At 42.9% G+C, this 24,069-nt stretch overlaps 1 protein-coding gene across 5 annotated transcripts in view; it reads left to right on the top strand.

Moving 5' to 3' along the window:
• Positions 1-2,650: 2,650 nt before the first annotated feature.
• Positions 2,651-24,069, top strand: part of DCUN1D1 (defective in cullin neddylation 1 domain containing 1) — a 42,626-nt gene continuing 21,207 nt past the window's right edge. The window contains exons 1-3 of one of the 5 annotated variants that reach the window (XM_016942357.4): positions 2,654-2,795; positions 7,697-7,797; positions 22,889-23,105. In XM_016942357.4, the coding sequence (XP_016797846.1) occupies positions 22,931-23,105 (175 nt within the window). In that variant the 5' untranslated portion in view covers positions 2,654-2,795; positions 7,697-7,797; positions 22,889-22,930. Of the gene's footprint in view, positions 2,825-7,696; positions 7,798-7,919; positions 8,146-8,420; positions 8,561-22,888; positions 23,106-24,069 lie in introns of those variants that run through there. The other 4 variants (XM_516896.8, XM_009446910.5, XM_016942356.4 and 1 more) reach the window with 4 other exon arrangements.

The following is a 24,069-nucleotide window of genomic DNA, read 5'->3' as shown; positions in this document are numbered from 1 at the left end:
TTTTTGAGGCGGAGTCTCACACTGTTGCCCAGGCTGGAGTGCAGTGGCATGATCTCGGCTCCCTGTAATCTCCACCTCCCAGGTTCAAGCAATTCTCCTGCCTCAGCCTCTCAAGTAGCTGGGATTACAGGCGCCTGCCATCTCACCCAGCTAATTTTTTAAAATTTTTATTTCTAGCAGAGGTGGGGTTTCACTATGTTGGCCAGTCTGGTCTTGAACGCCTGACCTCATGATCCACCTGCCTCAGCCTCCCAAAGTGCTGGGATTACAGGCATGAGCCACCGTGCCCGGCCCGTTCATTGATTTCTTTTGGTGCATACATACTCAAAATGCTCATCTCACAGTATTAACATTTTGTTATTTTTATTGTTTTTTTTTCTCTTTCACAGTGCTATAGGCTAACCTGACCCCGATACTAACCTTTTTTGGTTTTATAATATTTGCACAAAAACCTTCCCTTTCCCCAAACTCTTCTCTCTTCATCCCTCCCAAATAATTTCTTCTAAAAGTGTGACGTATCATGAAAGAAATGGAGAAAATGACATTTCCTTATTTACTGTGTGCCCCACAAAAAACATCTCGAAAGTCTAAAGTGCTTGTGAAATGTGTTTCTGGGTTTCATATGTCTTATTTTGATTGAAAAATCCCTGTGCAGAAATCACAGGATAACATGTTCAGGGTCAAGCAAGTTACAAATGCTTGGAAGATTTTACAAATGTGTATAAGTGGTTTTCCTAGTTTGCTACATACACTGAAAACATTTATCCAAGAGATATTTATTTTTTAAGAATAATCATTATTTCCCCTTACCACATGCTTTTTTTCCAATTGAACTATGCTAACTTTCCAAATACTAAATATTTCTGTGCTTACTCTTGGTTATATATAAATATTTCAGGTTTGTTTTGGTTTGTACTTATTTCTTGAAGGTTAGAGTACTATTACTCTCAATTGTTGAGCATCCACTCCAGCACAGCCACTGCTGAGGCACATGCTGGTCAATATGGTAGCCACTACCAAATGAGGCAACTGAACACTTGAAATATGGCTAGTCCAAATTAACGTATACGTTAGGCATAATATACACATCAAATTTCAAAGACATACTTTGAAAAAAGAATGTAATATATGTCATTGATATTTTATATTGAGCACATGTTGAAATGCTGATATTTTGGATATCTTGGGTTAAATAAGATGCTAGAAACAGGCCCGGTGCAGTGGCTCATGCTTGTAATCCTAGCACTTTGGGAGGCCGAGGCGGGCAGATCACTTGAGGTCAGGAGTTCGAGACCAGCCTGGCCAATATGGCGAAACCCCTTCTCTACTAAGAATACAGAAATTAGCCGGGCGTGTTGGTGGGCGCCTGTAATCCCAGCTACTTGGGAGGCTGAGGCAGGAGAATCACTTGAACCTGAGAGGCGGAGGTTGCAGTGAGCTGAGACCGAGCCACTGCACTCCAGCCTGGGCAACAGAGTGAGACAGTGTCTCAAATATTTAAAAAAAAAAAAAAGAGACGCTAGAAACAAAACAGGTGAAGCCTGTTGTTTCTTTTTACATTTATTTTACATTTGCTAGTTTATTTGTTTATTTTTTTTGAAACCGAGTTTTGCTCTTCCACCCAGGCTGGAGCAAAGTGGTATGATCTTGGCTCAATGCAACCTCCACCCTCCGGGTTCAAGCGATTCTCCTGCCTCAGCCTCCTGAGTAGCTGGGATTATAGGCACCCGCCATCATGCCTGGCTCATTTTTGTATTTTTAGTAGAGACAGTGTTTCGCCATGTTGGCCAGGCTGGTCTCAAACTCCTGACCTTGAGTGATCCACCAGCCTCGGCCTCCCAAAGTGCTGGGATTACAGACGTGAGCCACCGCACCCAGCCCATTTGCTAGTTTATTTAAAGTATATAATAAAGGATACAAAAGACAATTTAGATGAAGAGAAGCACAGGGCAAGGCATTGTGGGAGGAGGCACAGAGCTTCCATGCGCCGTCCGGGGTGACGCTCTGCAGGCACCTCCACGTGTTCAGCAATCAGGATGCTCCTTACTTTGTAAAATGTCACTAAAAGGAAAGGTAAACTTTCTTATTTGCCCTGCATTTGTGACTTGCATCATATTTGTCAGACAGTGCTGGTCTCAGCACTTCATATATTTAGAGTGAATGAATGAGTGAAAAAATGCAACTGGCTATACTTTTTCTGATCTTTGAGGGCAGCTCACAATAGTCTACCAGGAAGGAATCAAAGTTACGGTTTGACAGAAATTTATTGTAATTCAACTCAATCTCATTTTGTAATTGAGAATGCTGAGGCTCAGGGATATGTTCATGCTTTATATACTATCCATGGAATAGACAGGAAAGCGGTGGGTGATTCAATACCAGCATCCCTCTGTCATCATCGGTGGAAAATGTCTCAGTGAGGATTTCCAAAAGTGTCCAGGGACAAACGTCCAGGATTCTAGAGGACCCTCTACCTTGCTACCTGTGGAACTGGATCACTCATTATGGTTTTCATGAATTCATTCTCTGCAATTGACCGGAGCTGTCAAGGACAAACACCCCAGGCTGAGCCTTGGTCTCATCTAGGAGTGGCCAAGCTGGGGTGGGCAGGGCGGTCCAGGGTAGACACTCTGGGACAGTGGGACATTGTGACATCATCATTGGTGGTCTTGGACAGTTTCTCATTGCTGGGTCTCCACTCCTAGCTGTTACTGCAAGTCCATGCCTCTACCATGAGGGTGGAGGAGTTAAGATCAACAGATCCACATGTACCTTGAGGTGACAGACTGGCTCTGGTGAATATTCCCATTTTCCTTTTTAGAAGGTGACCCACTGGAATACTGCTTTTGTTGGTTCTTTTGTATGAAAGGAGTACTGGTGCCCAATTTCCTAGGGATGGTTCCTGAGGTGTACCCCTTCGTTCTGATAAGAATCCCTCTTATAATGGTTCTTATTTATTTACTTTTAACTTTATTTTTTATTTTCTGAGACAGAGTTTCGCTCTTGTTGCCCAGGCTGAAGTGCAATGGCGCGATCTTGGCTCACCGCAACCTCCGCCTCCCGGGTTCAAGCGATTCTCCTGCCTCAGCCTCCCAAGTAGCTGGGATTACAGGCATGTGCCACCACACCCAGCTAATTTTGTATTTTTAGTAGAGACAGGGTTTTTCCATGTTAGTCAGGCTGGGTCACGAACTCCCGACCTCAGGTGATCTGCCCGCCTCGGCCTCCCAAAGTGCTGGGATTACAGGTGTGAGCCACCACGTCCGGCCTTAGCATGGTTCTTAATGTGGAGGAAAGAGGCCCAGGCAGTCATTCCTTTGGTATCACCAGTAACACTGGGGGGTGAGCCAAAAGGTTCTTCTGCTTCTAGCCTCCACTCTGGTAAGTTTGGTATGAGCTTTGGATCCGTGGCTTTCATGTTAGGCTTCCTGTGGCTTCACTAGGGCCCACTCTGACTGAGGCCTAATCCTGTCTGCTTTACCCTTTAAAAAATGGTTATAATTCTGAATTCATAAGATCTAAACGCCATGTTTTACTGAAAACAAAATAGGTTCCATCAGTCAATTGCATTTACCCTTATGTATTCATAAATCAGCAAGCTTGAATCCAATAAGGACATTAGTGTAAATGTTGGGCAAAATTGAGAGCACCCAAGTTAAGTGTGGGAGGGTGGTGGCTGTGTATCTCAGACTAGTGGCTTTGAACTGTGTCTGTGTATAGTTTACCCTGCAGGCTTAATTTTAGCTAGATGAACTACCAGAAATGTTAGCAATCTGTCTTTTCAGATTACTTCTGCTCTTTCTGCTAAAGACAGATTCTAGAAGTATGAAATCTTTACTTTTACATGTTTCTTTGAGCAGAACTGCAACTATTTTATCAGTGAATATTATGTCTTAATATGAATTTTTAAGCTTTTGTGGCAGGAAGTATTTACGTATTTATGAGCACTATATTAATTTTTTCATCGTTTTAGGTATACAGTGAGAGGGAGTGTGTGTGTATGTGTTGGGGGTGGCGGGGTAGAGAGAGGAGGAGAGATAGAGAGACAAGATAGTCAATTTTGGCTAGATGTTTCCATCTTATTTCTTATTATTGTACTGAGATTGTTGCTATGGAAAATAGTTATTAGAACTCCTGTACTTGAAAAAACTCAAAGCCTTAACTTAAATATTTGAAACATGACAAAAAAAGTAATATGAGAATATTAGTTAATATTATTTTGTTAAATATTGTAATTTATACTTTATCTTCAGGATGCTTTTCCATTTAAAAAATATTCAGGACAATTTTAACAAATATGTTTATCTCACCCAATCATGATGATTGAGTAATAATTCTCCATTTCACATTCAGTACTGTAGCCAGGAAGTACAGTAATGGATACAGTTGCTACTACATTTACCATCTGACCATATGGTATAACATACATCTGCCAAGGAGAACAAGCATTCCTTTACAATAACAAACAATATAGGCACTGTCTTCAGACAGACATCAGTTACATATCTCTTTCTTTTCATTAATTTATCCCACTGTGACTATGTAGCACATATATGTCAGGCACTCACTTTGACACTGAAAACTCAAAGAATTGTGCAACTAGGTCTCTGACCTTAAGCAGTGCAGTCTGGCAGGGGAGATGGTCATGTTGACAAATGCTTATCATATGAATGTCATAAGTGTAACAAAAGTATATGTAAGGTGTGGGGAGAAACTTGCCTAACTGCTGGAATCCAAGGATCAGGTCAGGAGACAATCATAGAGAAGATGGTCTTTGAGTTGAGTACTGAGATCTTGGTGGGAAATATAATGTGGTAATCAAGAGAATAGACTAACCAGATAGCCAGACTATCAGGTTTCAAATCCTAGCTCTGCTACTTGCTAGCTAGGGAATCTCTTTTTTTTTTTTTCTTTGAGGTGGAATCTCATTCTTCTTGCCCAGGCTGGAGTGCAGTGGTGCGATCTCAGCTCACTGCAACCTCTGCCTCCAGGGTTCAAGCGATTCTCCTGCCTCAGCCTCCTGACTAGCTGGGATTGCAGGCATGCACAACCATGCCCTGTTAATTTTAGTAGAGATGGGATTTCGCCGTGTTGGCCAGGCTGGTCTCGAACTCCTGAACTTAAGTTATCTGCCTGCCTTGGCATCCCCAAGTGCTGGGATTACAGGCGTGAGCCACTGCGCCTGGCCTAGCTAGGGAATCTTAGGCATATTATTTAATCTCTCTGTGCTTCCGTTTTCCCCTTTGTAAGATGGGCGTAATAGCTGGGCATGCTCATAGGGTAGAAGTGAGGATTATATGAGTTAGTATGTGTCGCAGTGAGGATTACATAAATTAGTATGTGTCATGGGCTCAGTCAGTATTAGCTAGGAGGCCAGGGATAGGAGAATTGGAGAAAGCAAGGAAACATGCAGAGGTATGGCAGTCTTGGTTTGTGAAAACTGAAATATGAGGTGCATTTGGGTGGAGGGTGGTGGAAAATGGCAATGGGAATGGATAGATCAGAGGAGAGAACTTTAATGCCATTCCAGAGGCTCATGCTTATGCAGCTCTTGGAGAATTTTACGGACAAATTCACATTTGCATATAGAAAGACAACTATGGAGCAGTGGAGAAGGAGTAGAGGCTGGAAGATTAGGTAAGAAGTTACTGATGAGGAGAGATGATAAAGAATTGGCTGGACAGTCGCGGTGGCTCACGCCTGTGATCCCAGTACTTTGGGAGACCGAGGTGGGGCAGATCATGAGGTCAGGAGTTTGAGACCAGCCTGACAAACACGGTGAAACCCTGTCTCTATTAAAAATGCAAAAAGTAGCTGGGCATGGTGGCGCACACCTGTAATCCCAGCTACTCGGGGGGCTGAGACAGGAGAATCGCTTGAACCTGGGAGGCGGAGGTTGCAGTGAGCTGAGATTGCGCCATTGTACTCCAGCCTGGGTGACAGAACTAGACTCCATCTCAAAAACAAAACAAACAAAAAAATACAACAACAACAAAAAGAATTGGCTAACAAATAGAAGGCAGGGTGCAGATTTAAAAGTCATTTAGGAGGGAAAACTGGTGAGATGCGGAGTAAGGGGATGAGGCAGGAAGAGTGGTGGATGATTCTTAGATTTCTAGTTTGGATGATTTGATAAAAGGCAGGAGGAAAAGTGGGTTTGGGGATAAAGTTTTAGATTTGGTGAGCTTGATGGACCTGTGAAATGACCAGAATGAGTGTTTAGGCCTGTCACTTGGGGACTGGAAGTCAAGATTTGAGATTCCTGTTGATATGGGCAGTAGTTGACGTCGTGGGAATGTGAGTGACAGCGTGACACAGGCTGTATACAGAAGGACGTTCAGGAATGGTCAGGAAAGCCCAAATTGAGTACAGCCAGCAAAGGAGAGTGGTCAGAGTAAAGAGGAGATGCAGGAGAAGGTGGAGTCATGGAAAATGAACAGGAAATTCAAGGAGGAAGTGTTCAAACGCAGGCGAGAGGTCAATTAGAATAACTAAGGCCTGTACCTTGGTAGAGCTTAGGAAAACCCACAAACGATTATTTCAATGGAGTAGAACAGAGTGGAGTAAGAGATACAGTGAATCCTCCTCATTAACACCCTAGGTGTTATGTTAATACTTTAGGTCAAAAGCTAGGTGAATTCCTGGAGAACCTCCGTGGATGTAGTCCAGTTTCAGGCTTGCTGCATGAGGCAGATCTGGCTTCTCCTTGCAGGACTATTTACCCAGAGCCCAGCAAGGAGCTTGGCACATTCACATGCATTCTTTAAATATTGGGGGAAAGAATGGATGAACGGTTTGTGGCCGCCAGAAACCTGCCTTGGTACAGCGCTGGGCGCTCCCAGTACATGGCTAGCTCCAGGAAGTTAGGCCTTTGGGAGTTACCAAAGAAGTTCTGTTGTTTTGGTAAGAACAAATTCATTAGTTACAGGGTTGATCTGGTCGTTTAATGCCTGTGCTGGTGATGATGGTGATAACGGGTCTACTCAGGTGGGTCCTGTTCTGAAACGTAGGTAAAAGCTCTTGGTACAGTTTCAGATGTGACTTTGAGTGAGTTTGCTTTCTTAGCTGTTTTATTTCCTTCCTGTGTGAAGGTGTCTTATCTCTCCAACTGGATACTACATTTCTGAAGGGCAAGGACCACTCACTCCACAGGAGTCTTCTGTCCTCCCTGCAGCACGAATTTGTCCACTTGATCCTCAGCTCAGAATCCTAGTGCTCCTCAGCCTCAGCTGATTTAACGCCCAGGGCAGGTCACACCTGGACTGTCCGCCCTGCGTGACTAGACCCTCAGTGAAAAAATGTGTAGTTGCTTCCCGAAACTTATCCTGGGCGGGCCGAACTGAGGGGATACTGAGAGCGAGCAGTAGGCAGGCAACCTGGACTCCCGCAGCCCGGCCTTGGGTCCCAGTGCACCCCACCCCATCTCACTCTAGGGTTACCCCAACTGTCTCCCAGTTGACAGGTCTGGGGAGAGCCTGGGCCTCACTAATGGAGTGACAGCCACCGCAGGGGGGGACTAAGGTCTCCCCTGGGATGCCCACGCGAGGGAACTGATGTAGGTCTGATACTGAGATTGGGGGAAAAAAGAAGAAAACACGGGGCAGGGGGAGGTGTTTCCACTATCTTCTCCCTTTTTTTGATACTGATGGGGAGGGGAGGTCTGGGATGGATGAAGCTCCTCAACCATCCGTTTCAGCCGCCCCCAGCTGCTCAACTGATCCGCCGCCGCTCGTCCCCGCTTCCAGCCTGCGTAGACCCGGCCGTGGCCGTCCGGAAGGAACCGCGTAGGAAACGGAGGTGGGGTGTCCCCCGGCGCCCCCACCAGAGACCGCCCGGCGCGGCAGGAGGATGTCGGCGCGCGGAGGGCTTGCGTCGCCCGCCCCTCCCCCGCCGCGCCCCCCGCCCCCGCCCCCTCCCCGGGGGACCCCCGCGCCCGGGGGAAGCCCCGCGCGGGGCGCCCTCCGCCTGCCTCCGTCCCTCCGCCTCCCCGAGGCCCGGGGCTGCCTCCTCGGGCCGCGCCGGGCCGCCTCGCACTGCGCATGAGCGGGAGCCCGGCAAGCCCGTGAGAGGAGCCGCCGCCGCCGCCGCCGTCCATTCGCTGCGGAGCCGGAGGAGGAGGGGAGAGGCCTGGAGGACACCAACATGGTGAGGCACTGCGGCCGCCCGCCCGCCCGCCCTGCCGGCTGGGGGCCGGCGCTGCCGCGCACCCCCGCCCCGGCCGCCCTCCGTCCCGCGGCGACCCTGCAGCCCCGAGCCTCGGCCCGCGGCCTCCGTCCCGCTCCCAGGCGGGGGCTCTCCTGCCTGCCTCTCCCTTCCTCCTTCGTCCCTTCCCGCCCGGGCGCAGCCGCTACGCGAGAGCCGAGGAGGCGGAGCGGAGCCGGGCCTAGTCGGGAGCCCCGGGGAGTTTGGGGCGCGGGGAGCGGCCCCGGTGCTCCTTGCCGGGGCCCGGCGCGGGTGGGGGAGGCGTTGGGGCGGGGGGAGGGGAGGGGGCAACGGCCTTGCCCATGCCCCTCTGCCGGCTCCATTGTGTCTGGTCGGGGACTGGGGTCTGGGGTTCCGGGTGAGTAGCCTCCCCCCGCCCCGAAGCCGGGGCTTCCCTCTCCGCCCGGCCGGGGAGAAGGAAAGACTTTCCCGGCGCGCCTCTCCCTCCTCCGCTCCCGGCTCCAATACCCCGCAAGTCTCCGAGGCAGTTTTGCTTGGGGCGGGGTATCAGCCCTTTTCCTTTCTCCATCACCTCTCGAGGCGTCCCATGCTTTTGGAGAAGGAGAGTTTCCCCGGCCAGTTGGTGGAGGTTATATTTACCTCTCTACTGAAAACATGGGAGACTGCTGAGCTTGGGGGAGGGGGTACGGAAGTGCAACCTGTTCTCATTTCACAAAATTAGGGAACACAGACTAGCGAGCGCCCTTTCGAGCACCTATTTTATTTGCTTGGGGGTGGGAGGAGTAATTGCTTTATTATAGTAGTTAAGGGCCATTTGTGATTTTTTTTAAAAACAGTTTGTCAAGTTACTCTCCTTTTTTGTTTGGGGGGGGAAAAAAAAAGTCCTCCAGGCTTGCAGACCCTTGTGGTCGAGTTGTTTACTTTGGTAATTAAGTACCTGACTCTGCTGGACGCTCTTCGCGTTTCAGAAGCGCTGTTTGGCATTGTACAGTCTGAGCGTGAGTTGAATTCCGTGCAGGTTACTGTATGAATAGTAAAAATGATATTGTTGTCCTTTTGCTCGTGGGGAACATAAAGGCCTCTTTGAGGAGGGTGTGTGTGCGCGCCTGTGTTAAGGGAATGCTCCAGTGTCTTTGTTTTTAGTTGGTCTTATTTTTGCTGAATGACACTTCTAGTCCCATCCTCCAGCTTGGCAGTATTTTGTTGTCATGTATGGATATATGGTTTAGTCTGACACATATTTAACATTTATGTTCTGTGGCAAGTTGTGTAGGAATTTACAGTTTGAATTTGTAAGAAAACTTTACTGTAAAGTGCAGGTTAATGTATAGATCAGTATTACAGTGTTCAGAGATCCACCAGGCAGTCTAAACAGTTTCTAGTTTCTTAAGTATTTAGATGGTCATAGACATTACTCCTGAAGTTTCCAGACTCTTAGCATTTAGATGAGTATAGTAAGCTCGAAGTAATGACGTTAATTCCCTGGGAAACACTCAGCCACAGCTGAAATGTGTGCTCTTCAGGATGGTCTCCAGATCCGCATCATCCCCTAGACTGTGGGGTCCCGGAAATACTCATCACCTGTTCAGGAATTCAGGCATCAAGTGGTTCATAGGAGAGTTCAGCTTGTAAGCTTCTATTCTTTTGGTTAATATTAAAATTAGCTAGTTTTGAAACTTAGCCATAACCCATGTAATTCTACCAGTGGTGACAAGATATTAATTTAAAACATATCCTGTGGCTGAACTCAGTTTATGTCATGAGAATTGTCGTGATATTCTCTGGTTTAGCTAACTCACCGTAGGGGCTGGGCACGGTGGCTCATGCCTGTAATCCCAGCACCCTGGGTCACCGAAGCAGGAGGATTGCTTGAGAGCCTAGGAGTTTGAGACCAGCCTGCGCAACATAGTGAGACTCCATCCCAAGGAAAAAAAATAGCCAAGCATGCTGGTGCTAGCCTGTGGTTGCCCCTGCTCCAGAGGATGAGGTGGGAGGATTACTTGAGCTGGGAGGTTGAGGCTGCTGTGAGCCCTGCCACTGCACCACTCCAGCCTGGCTAACAAACCTTGTCTCTTAAAAAAAATAATAAGAAAGGAAAGAGACTCACCACTGGCCCTAATCGAAGTTAGGCAGTAAGAATTTTATAGTTAAGAAGTTGTTTCATTATAAAGTTATCTTACATATGTTTGTTTCTTTATGCAGTTTTGGGGCTGTGAGTTTTTTGGTGTCTGTAGCTGCAGCCCATTTCCAGAGCACATGTTATTGTCAGTTCTAGAGCAAACTTAAATGATAGGATATTTGAAATACTTTGTATAAGTAAAAAAGTTCTGTTAACTTCCTCCCTCCCCCCACACACAGACTAAAAACGACTCCAAAATTAGATAATATTCTGTTACTTTGGAACTTGTTTTTTTTTTTTTTTTTTTGAGATGGAGTTTTTGCTCTGTTGCCCAGGCTGGAGTGCAGTGGTGCAATCTTGGCTCACTGCAACCTGTGCCTCCTGGGTTCAAGCGATTCTCCAGCCTAAGCCTCCCAAGTAGCTGGGATTATAGGTGCCTGCCAACATACCCGGCTGATTTTTGTATTTTTAGTAGAGACGAGGTTTCACTATGTTGACTAGGCTGGTCTCGAACTCTTGACTTCAGGTGATCCACCTGCCTCGGCCGCCCAAGGTGCTAGGGTTACAGGCGTGAGCCACCACGCCAGCCTGAAACATAGTTTTAAAAAGTGTTTGGCTGAGTGCAGTGGCTCACGCTTGTAATCCCAGCACTTTGGGAGGCCAAGGTGGGCGGATCACAAGGTCAAGAGTTTGAGACCAGCCTGGCCAATACGGTGAAACCCCGTCTCTACTAAAAATACAAAAATTAGCCAGGCGTGGTGGTGGGGGCCTGTAGTCTCAGCTACTCAGGAGGCTGAGGCAGGAGAATCACTGGAACCCAGAGGAGGAGGTTGCAGTGAGCCGAGATCGCGTCATTGCACTCCAGCCTGGGCGAGAGCGAGACTCCGTCTCAAAAAAAAAAAGTGTTCAAAACGTGTGGGTTGTTTTATTTATAAGATGGCAGGATTGGACTTGATGATTTCTAAAGTTTCATCCAGCATAGACATTTTATGATTCTAATGATTTTTAGACTCATAGCATCATAGAATTTTTAGACCTGAAATAGACTCAGAGATCATCTAATTACTCCTCCCCATTTTTACACAAGAAGAAATTGAATATCAAGGAGGTTTTGAGGTTCAGGTTTGCAGGATTGTTGGTTGCAGAACTGAAACTATTTTCTCCTGGTCTACCATTTCCCCCAGTATTATCTGTTAACTCATATGAAATCCAGAAAATTACATTTGAAATTAAATCATATGCATCACTTAAACACAGGAAACCTCATGTTATTAAAGAATATGTTAAGTAACAAAATTCATATTAATGGGTGATCAATGATGTTAATGCCTATGTTTTCAATGGCTTTAAATATATATGAACTTTGAAATTTAAGATTATATTGTCAACAAATACTAGAATTTGTAAATTCAAATGGATGTAGGTCTATTCAAGGTTGTCTTTTCATAACTTGTTGCACATTCTTTGCATGTCTACAAATAAATTAAAGGAGGTTATCAATTCTTTTCAATGATTATTATACGTCTGCTGTGTGCTAGAGATAGTGTTAGGCACTGGAGGGATGTATATATCACAGAAGAGACAAAAATCCTCACTCTGGTGAGGGGTACCTTTTAGTAGGGAGACATAAATAATAAACATAGTATATAGTTTTCTTCTTTACTATGTTAGAAGGTGTTAAGTGCTGTGGGAGAAAGCAGTGTTAGGGAAGGGGATTGGGGGTGCTAGGGCATTGATGGAAGTAGGGTTGCTAAATATCTGTATCACCAATGAGATAATTTTGAACAGAGTAGGGGATGAGGGAATAAGCCATGCAGAAATGTGGTAGAAATCTTGAGGAACAGTGAGACCAGTGTGGCTGGAGCAGTGTGTGTGTGTGTGTGTGTGTGTGTGTGTGTGTGTATGTGTGTATGTGTATATGTATATGTACATGTGTATATACAGGGGGTCGTTGGAGCAGATGAGGCCTAGGTGGCAAGGAGTGGGGGTAGGCATGGGTGGACACTGTAAGGATATTGGGCTTTTATCCTAGAGAAATGGAAATCCATTGAAGGATTCTGAGTGGTATGATATACCTTGTTTTTTTTTGTTCCATAGTGTCCTGTGACAGTATTACAGATAATTATTTTTAAAAGCAGTTTTTTCAGAAGACCCTTATTACAGTTTTCTTTACCATGCAGCTTCTATGTACAGAGTTTTGAATTCTGTTTAAGATGACTGTCTAATGTTCAATAAAAACTAATGGATTATCAAGTATACCTAGCCACCCTAGGGTTAATAAAAACACAACCAAACCTCTTTGATAGATTGTTGAATATGTTCTAGTGGTTTATATGTAGTTCAGTGACTATATGCAGAAAACTGGGCCTTTGGGGACAAAGAAAGGAAATTAACATTTATCGAGAAGGTACACTCTACTAGTCAGACAATTTACAATTGTCATTAATCTCCACTCCCACTTCTGAAATAGGCATTATTACTACTTTTTTTTTTTAGCATATCTGGGAATGAAGGCTTAGCGATTCTAAATGATTTCATGCTAGTATGTGGCAGAGCAGGGGTTAGGACCCTGGTCTCTGGTTCCACACTTTTATCTCCCCCTGACCCTCACCTACTCCCATTTTTCTGTTTTTTTTTTTTTTTTTTTTTTTTTTTAAACCCAGCAAGCACTCCTTCAGTGTAGATGTGGAATCTTTGTTTAGTTTTACTCTGGTTTCTTCCTTGTCATGCTGAATAATAGTGACCTAGTTGTTTCCATATCCAATCAAATGATCTGATGTAAACATTAAGTAATTGAAAAATTATAACTTTTGGTGCATATAGTAAGAAAGTTGGAGGTACGGTTAATTCTGTGTTAATTTTTGGCTGGGCGCAGTGGCTCACACCTGTAATCCCAGTACTTCCGGGGGCCGAGGCGGGTGGATCACAAGGTCAGGAGATCAAGACCATCCTGGCTAACATGGTGAAACCCGATCTCTGCTAAAAATACAAAAAATTAGCTGGGTGTGGTGGCGGGCGCCTGTAGTCCCAGCTACTCAGGAGGCTGAGGCAGGAGAATGGCGTGAACCCAGGAGGTGGAGCTTGGAGTGAGCCGAGATCGCACCACTGCACTCCAGCCTGGGCGACAGAGCGGGACCCTGTCTCAAAAAAAAAATAAAAAAATTCTGTGTTAATTTTTTAAAAAAAGTTTTAAAAGAACAGGTCATTTGGGTCAAGTGGCTGCTTTGATTGTGCTCTTACAGATTGGGTCAAGCATAAGGAAAGTCTGGGAGAAAACTCCTTTTAAATTTCAGTATTAAGTTGTTCAATACTGTGTTTGCCATGAAATTTGATGAAGAGAAATAGTTCCAAATAGGATTCAGTTGCTTTGTGGACAGAAACAAGCTCTTGACTAATTTATATAGCCACTTTAGGTGTGCGCCCACCCCCACAAGAAAAAGCAAAACAGAAGGAAAAAAAATCACTGAAATAGTCTTTTATTACTTTATTGAATTTGTTTTATATAATTAGTACCTAGTCACTGAGAGTGATTAGGCTGCTTGTCTGCATTATGGGATTTAGTTTTTTTTTTTTTAAAGTCTATTATACTTTTGAATCACTCAACACAGAGATAAGTTGCTGAAGTACATGGCCCATTCCCTTATTAGAGTATTTTCATTTTAATAAACATGTGGAGTGTTTATTCAGAGGATTCTAATACTTCCTGATTTAGGATTTGAGAAAATATCAAATATTAGAATTAGATTTTATTTTTCAAGGATCATTTATTCTGTCTGTGAAACAAATATAGTATGTTAGAACTTAACCATGGAATTTTAAAAATCTCATTTAATTTTTCATTTTTTGTGTGTTTTTTTTTTTTTTTTGGCCTCAGTCATCTTTTGTTAATTTAAGATTACTTTAGAAAACAATGTTAAAGGAAAGTAAATTTAAATTAGCTACTTGGATTTCTTGTTAGAAGTTCAAGAAACAAGTTTGAGAGAATCAATTGCGATATGATGACTAATCCAGGTATTTTAAGATGGTTATTTTTTATTTATCATAATCAGAAGTTAGCAAAAATAACTTTTGTTTTTTGTTTTTTTGAGACAGGGTCTCACTCTGTGTCGCGCAGGCTGGAGTGCAGTGGTGCAATCTCGGCTCACTGCAACCTCTGCCTCCTGGATTCAAACGATTCTCCTGCCTCAGCCTCCTGAGTAGCTGGGATTACAGACATGTGCCACCATGCCCGGCTAATTTTTATATTTTTAATAGAGACAGGGTTCCAGCATGTTGGCCAGGCTGGTCTCGAACTCCTGACCTCAAGTGATCCGCCCCTCTCAGCCTCCCAAAGGAGTGCACCTCCTAAAAGGCCGGGCGCGGCTGGCCTTTTGACTAGTAATTTTGACTAGTAATTCTGAGGGGTGGAGAGAAAATCTTTTAAATTTTCATTAGTTGCCTACTTTTTAAAAACCTGTTAAGAAAAGTATACAAAAGTCTACAAAATCTATTTGAATCTTACAGATATACTTCTGAATTTTTTTTTTTTTTTTGAGCTGGAGTTTCGCACTTGTCACCCAGGCTGGAGTGCAATGGCACAATTTCAGCTCACTGCAGTCTCTGTCTCCGGGGTTCAGGTGATTCTCCTGCCTCAGCCTCCTGAGTAGCTGGGATTACAGGCGCACGCCACCATGCCCAGCTAATTTTTGTATTTTTAGTAGAGACGGGGTTTCACCATGTTGGCCAGGGTGGTCTCAATCTGTTGACCTCATGATCCGCCTGCCTTGGCCTCCCAAAGTGCTGGGATTATAGGCGTGAGCCACTGCGCCCGGCCACTTCTGAATTTTTGAAAGGTAGATTGCCATAATATATCATTGTGCACAATAATTACGTAGTATGTATATCATTCCTACTGGACTTAGTAGTACAGTAATACCCTCTTGTCTGTGATTTCACTTTGCTCGATTTCAGTTACCCGCAATCAACTGGTGATCTGAAAATATTAATGAAAAGTTCCAGAAATAAACAGTTCATAAGTTTTAAATTGTGCGTTGTTCTGAGTTAGCATGATGAAATCTCATTGTTGGAGCCGTTGGTCATCCCTTTGTCCATCTTATTCATGCTGTATTCACTGCCCACTGTTAGTCACTTAGTAGCTCTCTTAGTTATCAGGTCAAAAAAACATAGTGTATATGTGTATATATAGGGTTCTATACTATCTGTGTTTTCAGGCATCCACTGAAGTCTTGGAACGTTCCTCCCTCCCCCATGTGGATAAGAGGGGACTAAAGTAATACAGAGCCCCCCCCTTTTTTTTTGAGACGGAGTTTCGCTCTTCTTGTCCAGATTGGAGCGCAATGGTGTGATCTCCGCTCACCACAACCTCCGCCTCCCGGGTTCAAGCAGTTTTCCTGCCTCAGCCTCCTGAGTAGCTGGGATTACAGGCATGTGCCACCACGCCCGGCTAATTTTGTATTCTTAGTCGAGATGGGGTTTCTCCATGTTGATCAGGCTGGTCTCGGACTCCCAACCTCAGGTGATCCGCCCCCCTCTTGGCCTCCCAAAGTGCTGGGATTACAGGTGTGAGCCACTGCGCCCGGCCTCTTTTTTTTGTTGTTGTTAAGACTGGGTGTTGCACTGTTGTTTAGGCTGGAGTTAGTGATGTGATCATGGCTCATTGCAGCCTCAACTTTCTGGACTCAAGTGACCCTCCTGCCTCAGTCTCCTAAGTAGCTGGAACTACAGCTGTGCGCCACCAGATCTTGCTGTGTTGCCCAGGCTCGTCTTGAACTCTGGGCTCAAGCAGTCCTCCTCCCTCGACCTCCCAAAGTGCTGGGATTACAGGCGTGAGCTGCCTTGCTCAGCCTCAGCACCTCTTAAAAAGGAGTTAATTTCAAGAGTTATTCAAAGTGCAGGAAATTTAAGAATGAATGAATAATCGTTATCCATAAGCAATTATTTTAAACTTCAAATTATAAGAGTACTATGAGGGTTTTGTTTGTTTTGCTTAGTATTTGAAATTGTACATATTTCCATATATTTTCTGGCCATAACCTGTACAAGTATTTGTATTTTCTCTGAGTTTCAAGCCTTCTCTTTGGAAAAGGGAACCCTGACTTAGAGTGCCCTGTGATTTTTTTTTTTCAACCTGTGTACATTTAAAACTATAGATTATAGCCATCTGTTTTTAAAATAGACTGACAGGACTATAAATACATTTTTCTTTCTGTTGTATTGCTTGTCTTAAAAATAACTTATACCCTTCCTTTTCTCCTTCTTACCCCCAACCAAAAAAAAAAAAAAAAACCCTAAATAGAAGCTCCATCCCCAAATTATCTTTTTAGTTAGGTTGTGAGAGAATGCTTAATGGGGAATTTTTAGTTGGAATGCAAATCGTTCACATTTGACTACTTTTCCATTAAAATAGGTGAAGAAATATTGCTCACAGTTTTCCTCCCTTCAACAGTCAGTGGTTGCACTTTTGCCCTTTTTGTTTTTCTTTTCACTAGAAGACAGTATGTAGTAAATGGCAAGGCTGCATGCCTTGAAACCAGGCCCCAGGGTTTCATTCTGGCTCTGCTACTTTTTGAATAAGTAAATAAATGATGCTGAAAGTTTGGTTCCTCATTGGTAAAATGGAACCATCTTGCAGGATTAATAAGTACCTAGCACAGTGCCTGGCACACAGTAGAAGCTCAAATGTTAGTTGCTAGTTTTATTATAGCTGTTGTTTACCATTTAAATTTTTTTTTCTGGAGTTTTTTTTTTTTTTTTTTTTTTAAGATAGGGTCGCATGCCTTCTCTTGTCCAGGCTGGAGTGCAGTGGTGCCATCATAGCTCACTGCAGCCTCTATCTCCCGGGCTCAAGTGATCCTCCCACCGCAGCCTCCCAAGTAGCTAGGACTCCAGGAATGCACCACCATGCCCGGCTACTTTTTTGATGTTACTAATTTTAATACAGATGAGGTCTTCCTGTGCTGCCCAGGCTGGTCTTGAACTCCTGAGCTCAAGTGTTCCTCTTGCCTTGGCCTCCCAAAGTGCTGGGAGTACAAGCCATGAGCCCACCACACCTGTCCATCTTTCTTCCTCTGTGGACTTCTGTGGAGTCCTTACCATGTGCTAGTTACAGTTCTAAGAGTTTAACCTGAATTGATTCATGTAACCTCAACACTCTGTTTACAGATGAAGAAATTGAAGCACAGAAAGATTAATTTTCCCAAAGTCATACAGCCATTAAGTGGCACCAGTAGAGTTAAAATCTTGACAGTCTGGTTTGAAAGTCTGCACTCTTCACTAGCGAATCATATTATATTGCCTCTGTACAGGTAGAAGGAAAGAGATAGAGCTACTCCTACCTAGATTCCTATTCTGACTTTCCTGGAGTAGAACTTTGTTTCTAGGTGAAAGTCTGCTCTGGGAGTTGTAGGTAGGCTCATTGGCTGAATTGATTTTTCCTGCACTTTTGACTTCGGACCTGTAGTCTGTTGGAGGGCCTTTTGTGAGTGAGTGATTTTGGATATTGGTAACGTTTTGCTATGTCTGCTGAATACCGTGTATTATGTATGGAAAGTATGATCTTCTAAAGTTAAAACTAGCTCTTCTAAATTTCAGATGAAGTTAAACTGTCAATATGATAATTACATAACAACATACAGAGCTTTTAGTGAGAATTATAGGTGATCGTAAAAGTGTTTTGATTTTGAAAGCATTGGCTTCTGTGAGCTAGATTCATCAAATCCTGAGATAACAAGAATTGAGTTAGAAAATTAATTCCTTTAAAAATATAAAGGCCTAAGTGTCTGTTTCTGGAGTTCAGGCTGAAATATAAACTTAAGGATGAGAAGGTGAAAATTCAAGATAATAGAAATAATAAAATGGATCTTATTTTTTTGCTGTTAAAAAATCACTTATTAAAATTACTTCTATTTTGCAATTGTTAGGACTTAGTTGACTAGAAAGTCATTTTCCATGTTTATTTTTCCTTGGGGAAATACTTTTAATGGGAAGACTTTTTAAACTTTATTATTTTTTCTTCAGATAAACTATTATTTAAAATGTGATTCTTAAATTTCTTTTCTTTTCTTTTTTTTTTTGGGTTAAGATTTCGCTCTGTCACCCAGGCTGTAGTGCAGTGGCGCTATCATAGCTCACTGCAGCCTTGAACTCTTGGGCTCAAGTGATCCTCATCTTCCCACCTCAGCCTCCCATGTAGCTAGGACTATAGGTGTGTGCTACAACAACCAGCTAATTAAAAAAAATTTTTGTAGCGACAGTCTCATTGTGTTACCCAGGCCAGACTAGTCTTGAACTCCTGGCCTCAAATAGTCCCACTGCCTCCGCCTCCTAAAGTGCTGGATTACAGGCGTGAGTTACTGCACCTGGCTGATTCTCTAATTCTTGAATTTCTTGAGTGAAAAAAATAATGCAAATATGCTAGATTTAAGAATAAAACAATATGTGTTGATAACTTGGCATGTTATATTTTGGAAAGATGAACAAATAAATTCATTTTACTGTTCAGATTATGACAGTATTTCTAATTTTGGTAATCTTTGATACCGTTGTAATTAGCTTTCTGTTACAAGAGATAGCATTTCTCCTCCCCCCTGCTTTTTTTGCTGGAGTTAAAAAGCAAAATATATTCTGTTTTATTCATTTTACAGCCTTACAACTATTGCATTTCTTTGAAAACTTGATAATACCTAGGTAGTTTTAACATTGGAATACTGAAGATTGTATTGCCTGATCTTATTTAATTATTACTCTAGTTTATTCCCTTTAAATAAGTATTTAAATAAATGGCATATATTACATTTGAGTGCTGAATCATTGTAGCTGTCACATGGTTTTGCTCTTGGGAAGTTCCCCACTGGGTTTGTAGTAGAAACAGAGAAAAAAATCCATCTGTTTTTTCTTCCACCTCAATTTTCTATCCACCCTCTCATCCCCTATAAAATCATTCTTCTCTGGTTAGTCACCTTTTTCTCTTCCTTGTGTTGATAAAAATTTAAATCTTTAGTGCCATACTGTCAAAATCAGAACACTGCCTGGTACACCTTTGTGGCTTAGGAAAAGGGGATGGGAGTGTTACAGCTCCCCTAAATTGGTCAGGTATACTCCAGCTTTATTCTAGGATAGCCTTTGAGACTACAGAATTGAATTCCCTTAGTAGGGAATCAAATGTTACAATGTATTCTAGGAACAGAGAGCTGACAGAGAAGTGGTAAGAGTGCATTATAAGTGTAAGAAGTGGAGGGTACTTATCAGACTTTATAGGAATGGGATTGTCAATATCACTTGGCTTAGCTGGAGTCCGTACTGTCAGTTCTTGGCCTGGTAGAACTCAGTAGCCTTTATGGTGTTGGAAGTGGGTAGGTCCACCCTGTTTCTTCAAATATGTTGATATTGCCCTATATAGTGGAAATTTATACCAAACCAGTTAAAATAGTTTACATTTGGCCTGGAGCGGTGGCTCATGCCTGTAATCCCAGCACTTTGGGAGGCTGAGGCGGTTGGATCACCTGAGGTCAGGAGTTCAAGACCAGCCTAGGCAACATGGCAAAACCCCATCTCTACTAAAAATACAAAAATCAGCTGGGCGCGGCAGTGCGTGCCTGTAATCCCAGCTACTCGGGAGGCTGAGGCAGGAGAATCGCTTGAGCCTGGGAGATGGAGGTTGCAGTGAGCTGAGATGGTGCCACTGCATTTCAGCCTGGCAACAGAGCGAGACTCCGTCTCAAAAAAAAAAAAAAGTTTACATTTATATATATATATATCATTTATTACATAAACATTTTTCAAATAAGATATGACATGGAATTAATTCATTTGTATAATTTTGTTTTTAGTTGGTGTGGGTAAGACAGTTTTTTATCTTTGTTTCCCTGGTCTTCTATTATCTTACTTTTTGATAGGAATAGAATAGTAGAATGAATAGTTCTTTTTGGCTTGTAGAAATGACTTAAGCTATGATTTTTCCTTCCTCCCTTCAACAAAGGTGATTGACCCTGCAGGGAACAGAGCACTGGATTTAAAACTATATGATAAAACCCCAGACAAATCTGATTGTTTTGCCACTTCCAACTTTTAGGAGGATGGGGGAAAAGTTATGCCAATAAGTTATATCAGGTTTAATTAAAAAGTAATTTCCAGGCCAGGCACAGTGGCTCACTCCTGTAGTCCCAGCACTTTGGGAGGCTGAGGCAGGTAGATTGCTTGAGCCCGGTCGTTTGAGACCAGCCTGGGCAACATAGCGAGACCCTGTCTCTAAAAAAACAAAAAAACCTACGTAATTTCCAGGATATGGTCTGTGGTTGGTGTACTTGCAGGTTAATCTCCAACACTTCCTGCACCATTGTGCAGTGGTCACTGACAGTCACAGTGATCCTTTGGTACTTTACTTTGTTCCTCAGAGGAGGATTAAAACATATGTTAGGGTACTCTGTCACTCAAGGGAGAAAGGTATACTAAGTTTTAAAATAAATTTCGGTAACAAAAGTTGGAATCAAAATGGTTTCCTTGTTAACTTTCATTTAAGCAAAATTAAATTAGGACAGTTCTCTTCCTTGGCATTTGATTTCATTGTGAGTTTGTTGTCATTGAACAGTAAATCTCAAGGAGGAGATAGTTTTCAAAAGGGAAGAATCCTAGACCCTTGAGGGATGTGTTTTGCAATGGGATATGACTTATCTGATGTGCAGATGTTGTAGAGTTATTAGTGAAGTAGCAGAAGAGTAGTGAATTTATAGTTTCTTAATTTTAGTGGAGTACAGAGGTTGAGATTTTAATCTGTAATCCTAACAGTAACATATTTACAAAGAGAGGAGTGTGGCTGACATCAGATTCTAGAGCATAGATATTTTTCATATTGCAAGAAAAAGGGAAATAGGGTTAGTTTTCATATTTGATTTTGCATAGTCTTGTTTTTACTGTGATCGGTAGAAGTATGTTGTAAAATCTCAAAAGCTATGTAAATATGTACAGCAAGCAGTATGATTTATGGAAAGATTACTCAGATTCATGAGACCTCTTTGTTCTTGTCTCATTTCTACTAATAACAACCTGAGTGATTTTTTTGAACAAATGCCTTAACCTTCTGGTTAAGGTTCTCTGATCTGTCTAATCTGGAAGTTGATGTTTACGATCTGTCTGTTTGGGCCAGATGAGGGAATCTGGGGCTCTCAAATGTGTTGCTTAAACCACAGAATATATATATATATATATATATATATATATATATATATATATATATATAGTTTTTTTTTTTTTTTTTGGAGATGAAGCCTCGCTCTTGTCCCCCAGGCTGGAGTGTGATGATGTGATCTTGGCTCACTGCAACCTCTGCCTCCCGGGTTCAAGCAGTTCTTCTGCCTCAGCCTCCCGAGTAGCTGGGATTACAGGCACCTGCCACCATGCCTGGCTAATTTTTGTATTTTTAGTAGAGACGGGGTTTCACCATGTTGGGCAGGCTGGTCTTGAACTCCTGACTTCAGGTGATCCTCCCGCCTGGGCCTCCCAAGGTGCTGGGATTACAGGCGTGAGCCACTGTGCCCAGCCAACCACAGAATATTGTGTCTATTCATGAGTACCTCAAGTTTTCCCTCTTCATTTACAATAGTAGCTTAGGAAGAACCCAAGTATTTTGCTAGAAGATGGTATTGGAGCTTGGGAGGAGGAAGAGTAACAGTGGTGAGGCTGCAGTTGCTAGGAGGCCGGCTTGGGTGAGAGGGAAGGGAGAACATGGTCTTTGATACTGGGAGAGAGTATCCTGCCTTCTTTTCCTGTGGGTTTAGGTCAGATGAGAAATGAATCCTTGACAATGTGCAGCAAGTGAGAAGAGGTGATTATCTCTTCACCTCTTCCCCTCTCTGAGAAGAAGTAGAAGGGCTGTTTGGAGAGACCAAGGGTCTCTGCTAGGCTCTGGCTAAGGGAATGAAGCGATTCTTTCAGGGGAAAAAGAAAAAAACATTATTTCGATAGGATATGAGGAAATTTTGTTGATAATTTTCTTGGTTCCTGGATACAGCTAGGAGAAATGTCGAATACTCCTATTTTATTGCTTTCTCCTATTTGGTAAAAACAGCAAGAAAACAAGGTAGGTGGTGTTGGGGAGGGAGGATCCCCCCTCTTCCCACGCCATATCCTTTATAGTGGGTATTAGGACTACAGTAAACACCTGTTAATCTCATGGTTCCCCAGGGGCATTTGCTGACTGGGCAGATCATGTCATCTTCTTCCCTGCGTCTGATCATGTCACCTTCTTCCCTGTGTCTGCTTGTGCATCCATCTCAGAGCACTGTGCTTGGTCGGGGTTTGGAGGGTAGCGCGGCTTCCCTTCTGCAGCCTTTCTGTATGCTCTCAGGACCCACTGTAGGAGAAACGCTGGGTGGTTGAGCTTCCTTCGCTTCTGTCCTATTTCTCTTCCAAAACTGTACCATATTTTCTGTTTCATATTTTTTAAAAGTTAGCCTTTCTGATGAATAATAGATCAAAAATAAATCTTAAGCTAAAATGTTTTAATGTTTTGTGAGGAAAAAGTATTACTAAGAATGTTTAGTTAGCCATATAGAAATATTTAGTCTTATGTGATTTTACATAGAGTTTCAGTTTATTTTCTGGTTTCAATAGAACAAGTTGAAATCATCGCAGAAGGATAAAGTTCGTCAGTTTATGATCTTCACACAATCTAGTGAAAAAACAGCAGTAAGTTGTCTTTCTCAAAATGACTGGAAGTTAGATGTTGCAACAGATAATTTTTTCCAAAATCCTGAACTTTATATACGAGAGAGTGTAAAAGGATCATTGGACAGGAAGAAGTTAGAACAGCTGTACAATAGATACAAAGGTGAGTGCTTGCTTGTGACTTTAAGTAAATTTTGGACCAGATTTTCCAAAGAGATGGGCTTATGAGAAATGAAATACTATATATAACTTAAATTGGGTGGATGTGTCCGATAGAGGTCTGTAGATCTTAGAGTTATTTCAAGAGGTCTGAGGAAAAATTATTTTCTTTTCACTAAAATTTCTTCTTGACCTCTTTATTTTCCTCCCCCATTGTGCAAGTTGAGAATGGGGATGGGGAACTGTTTTTTCTGCCCTCATATGTATAAAACTCAGCTGAACCAGTCTAAGGAAACCTGCATACTGAATCTTTAAAGAATTGTAAAGTAATGCATACTTTTAAAAAAGTTCAACTGCATAATAGGTGAATAGGAAAAGGTTAATAGTTTGTCTTTTCTTATTCATTCTCCTGAGTAACCAGTGGTGTGGATCCTTCCATATCTTTTATGTTTATGCAGAAATATATTTACAGAGTTTCTTTCAAAGTTTTTCTGAAAATGGGATATTTATTTTATGTGTAACTTGTGCTCCAAAGTCAAATTATGTGCATGTTTTTTATTGCTGGAAATATTGCCAGATTACTTTTAGAAAGGTGTTAGCAAGGCTGGGCATGGTGGCTCACACCTGTAATCCCAGCACTTTGGGAGGCCGAGGTGGTCAGATCACAAGGTCAGGAGTTCGAGACCAGTCTGTCCAATATGATAAAACCCTGTCTCTACTAAAAATACAAAAATTAGCTGGGCGTGGTGGCGTGTGCCTGTAGTCCCTGCTACTCGGGAGGCTGAGGCAGAAGAATCGCTTGAACCTGGGAGGCAGAGGTTACAGTGAGCTAAGATCATGCCACTGCACTCCAGCCTGGGTGACAGAGTGAGACTCCGTCTCAAAAAAAAAAAAAAAAAAAAAAAAAGAGAAAGGTGTTAGTAAATCATATTTGATAGCAGTCTATGAGTGCCTCTTTCTCTTTGTTT

The sequence above is a fragment of the Pan troglodytes genome, chromosome 2, assembly GCF_028858775.2.
Source record: "Pan troglodytes isolate AG18354 chromosome 2, NHGRI_mPanTro3-v2.0_pri, whole genome shotgun sequence".
In the NCBI taxonomy this organism is placed as follows: domain Eukaryota; kingdom Metazoa; phylum Chordata; class Mammalia; order Primates; family Hominidae; genus Pan; species Pan troglodytes.
This window is presented reverse-complemented; position numbering and strand designations above follow the sequence as displayed.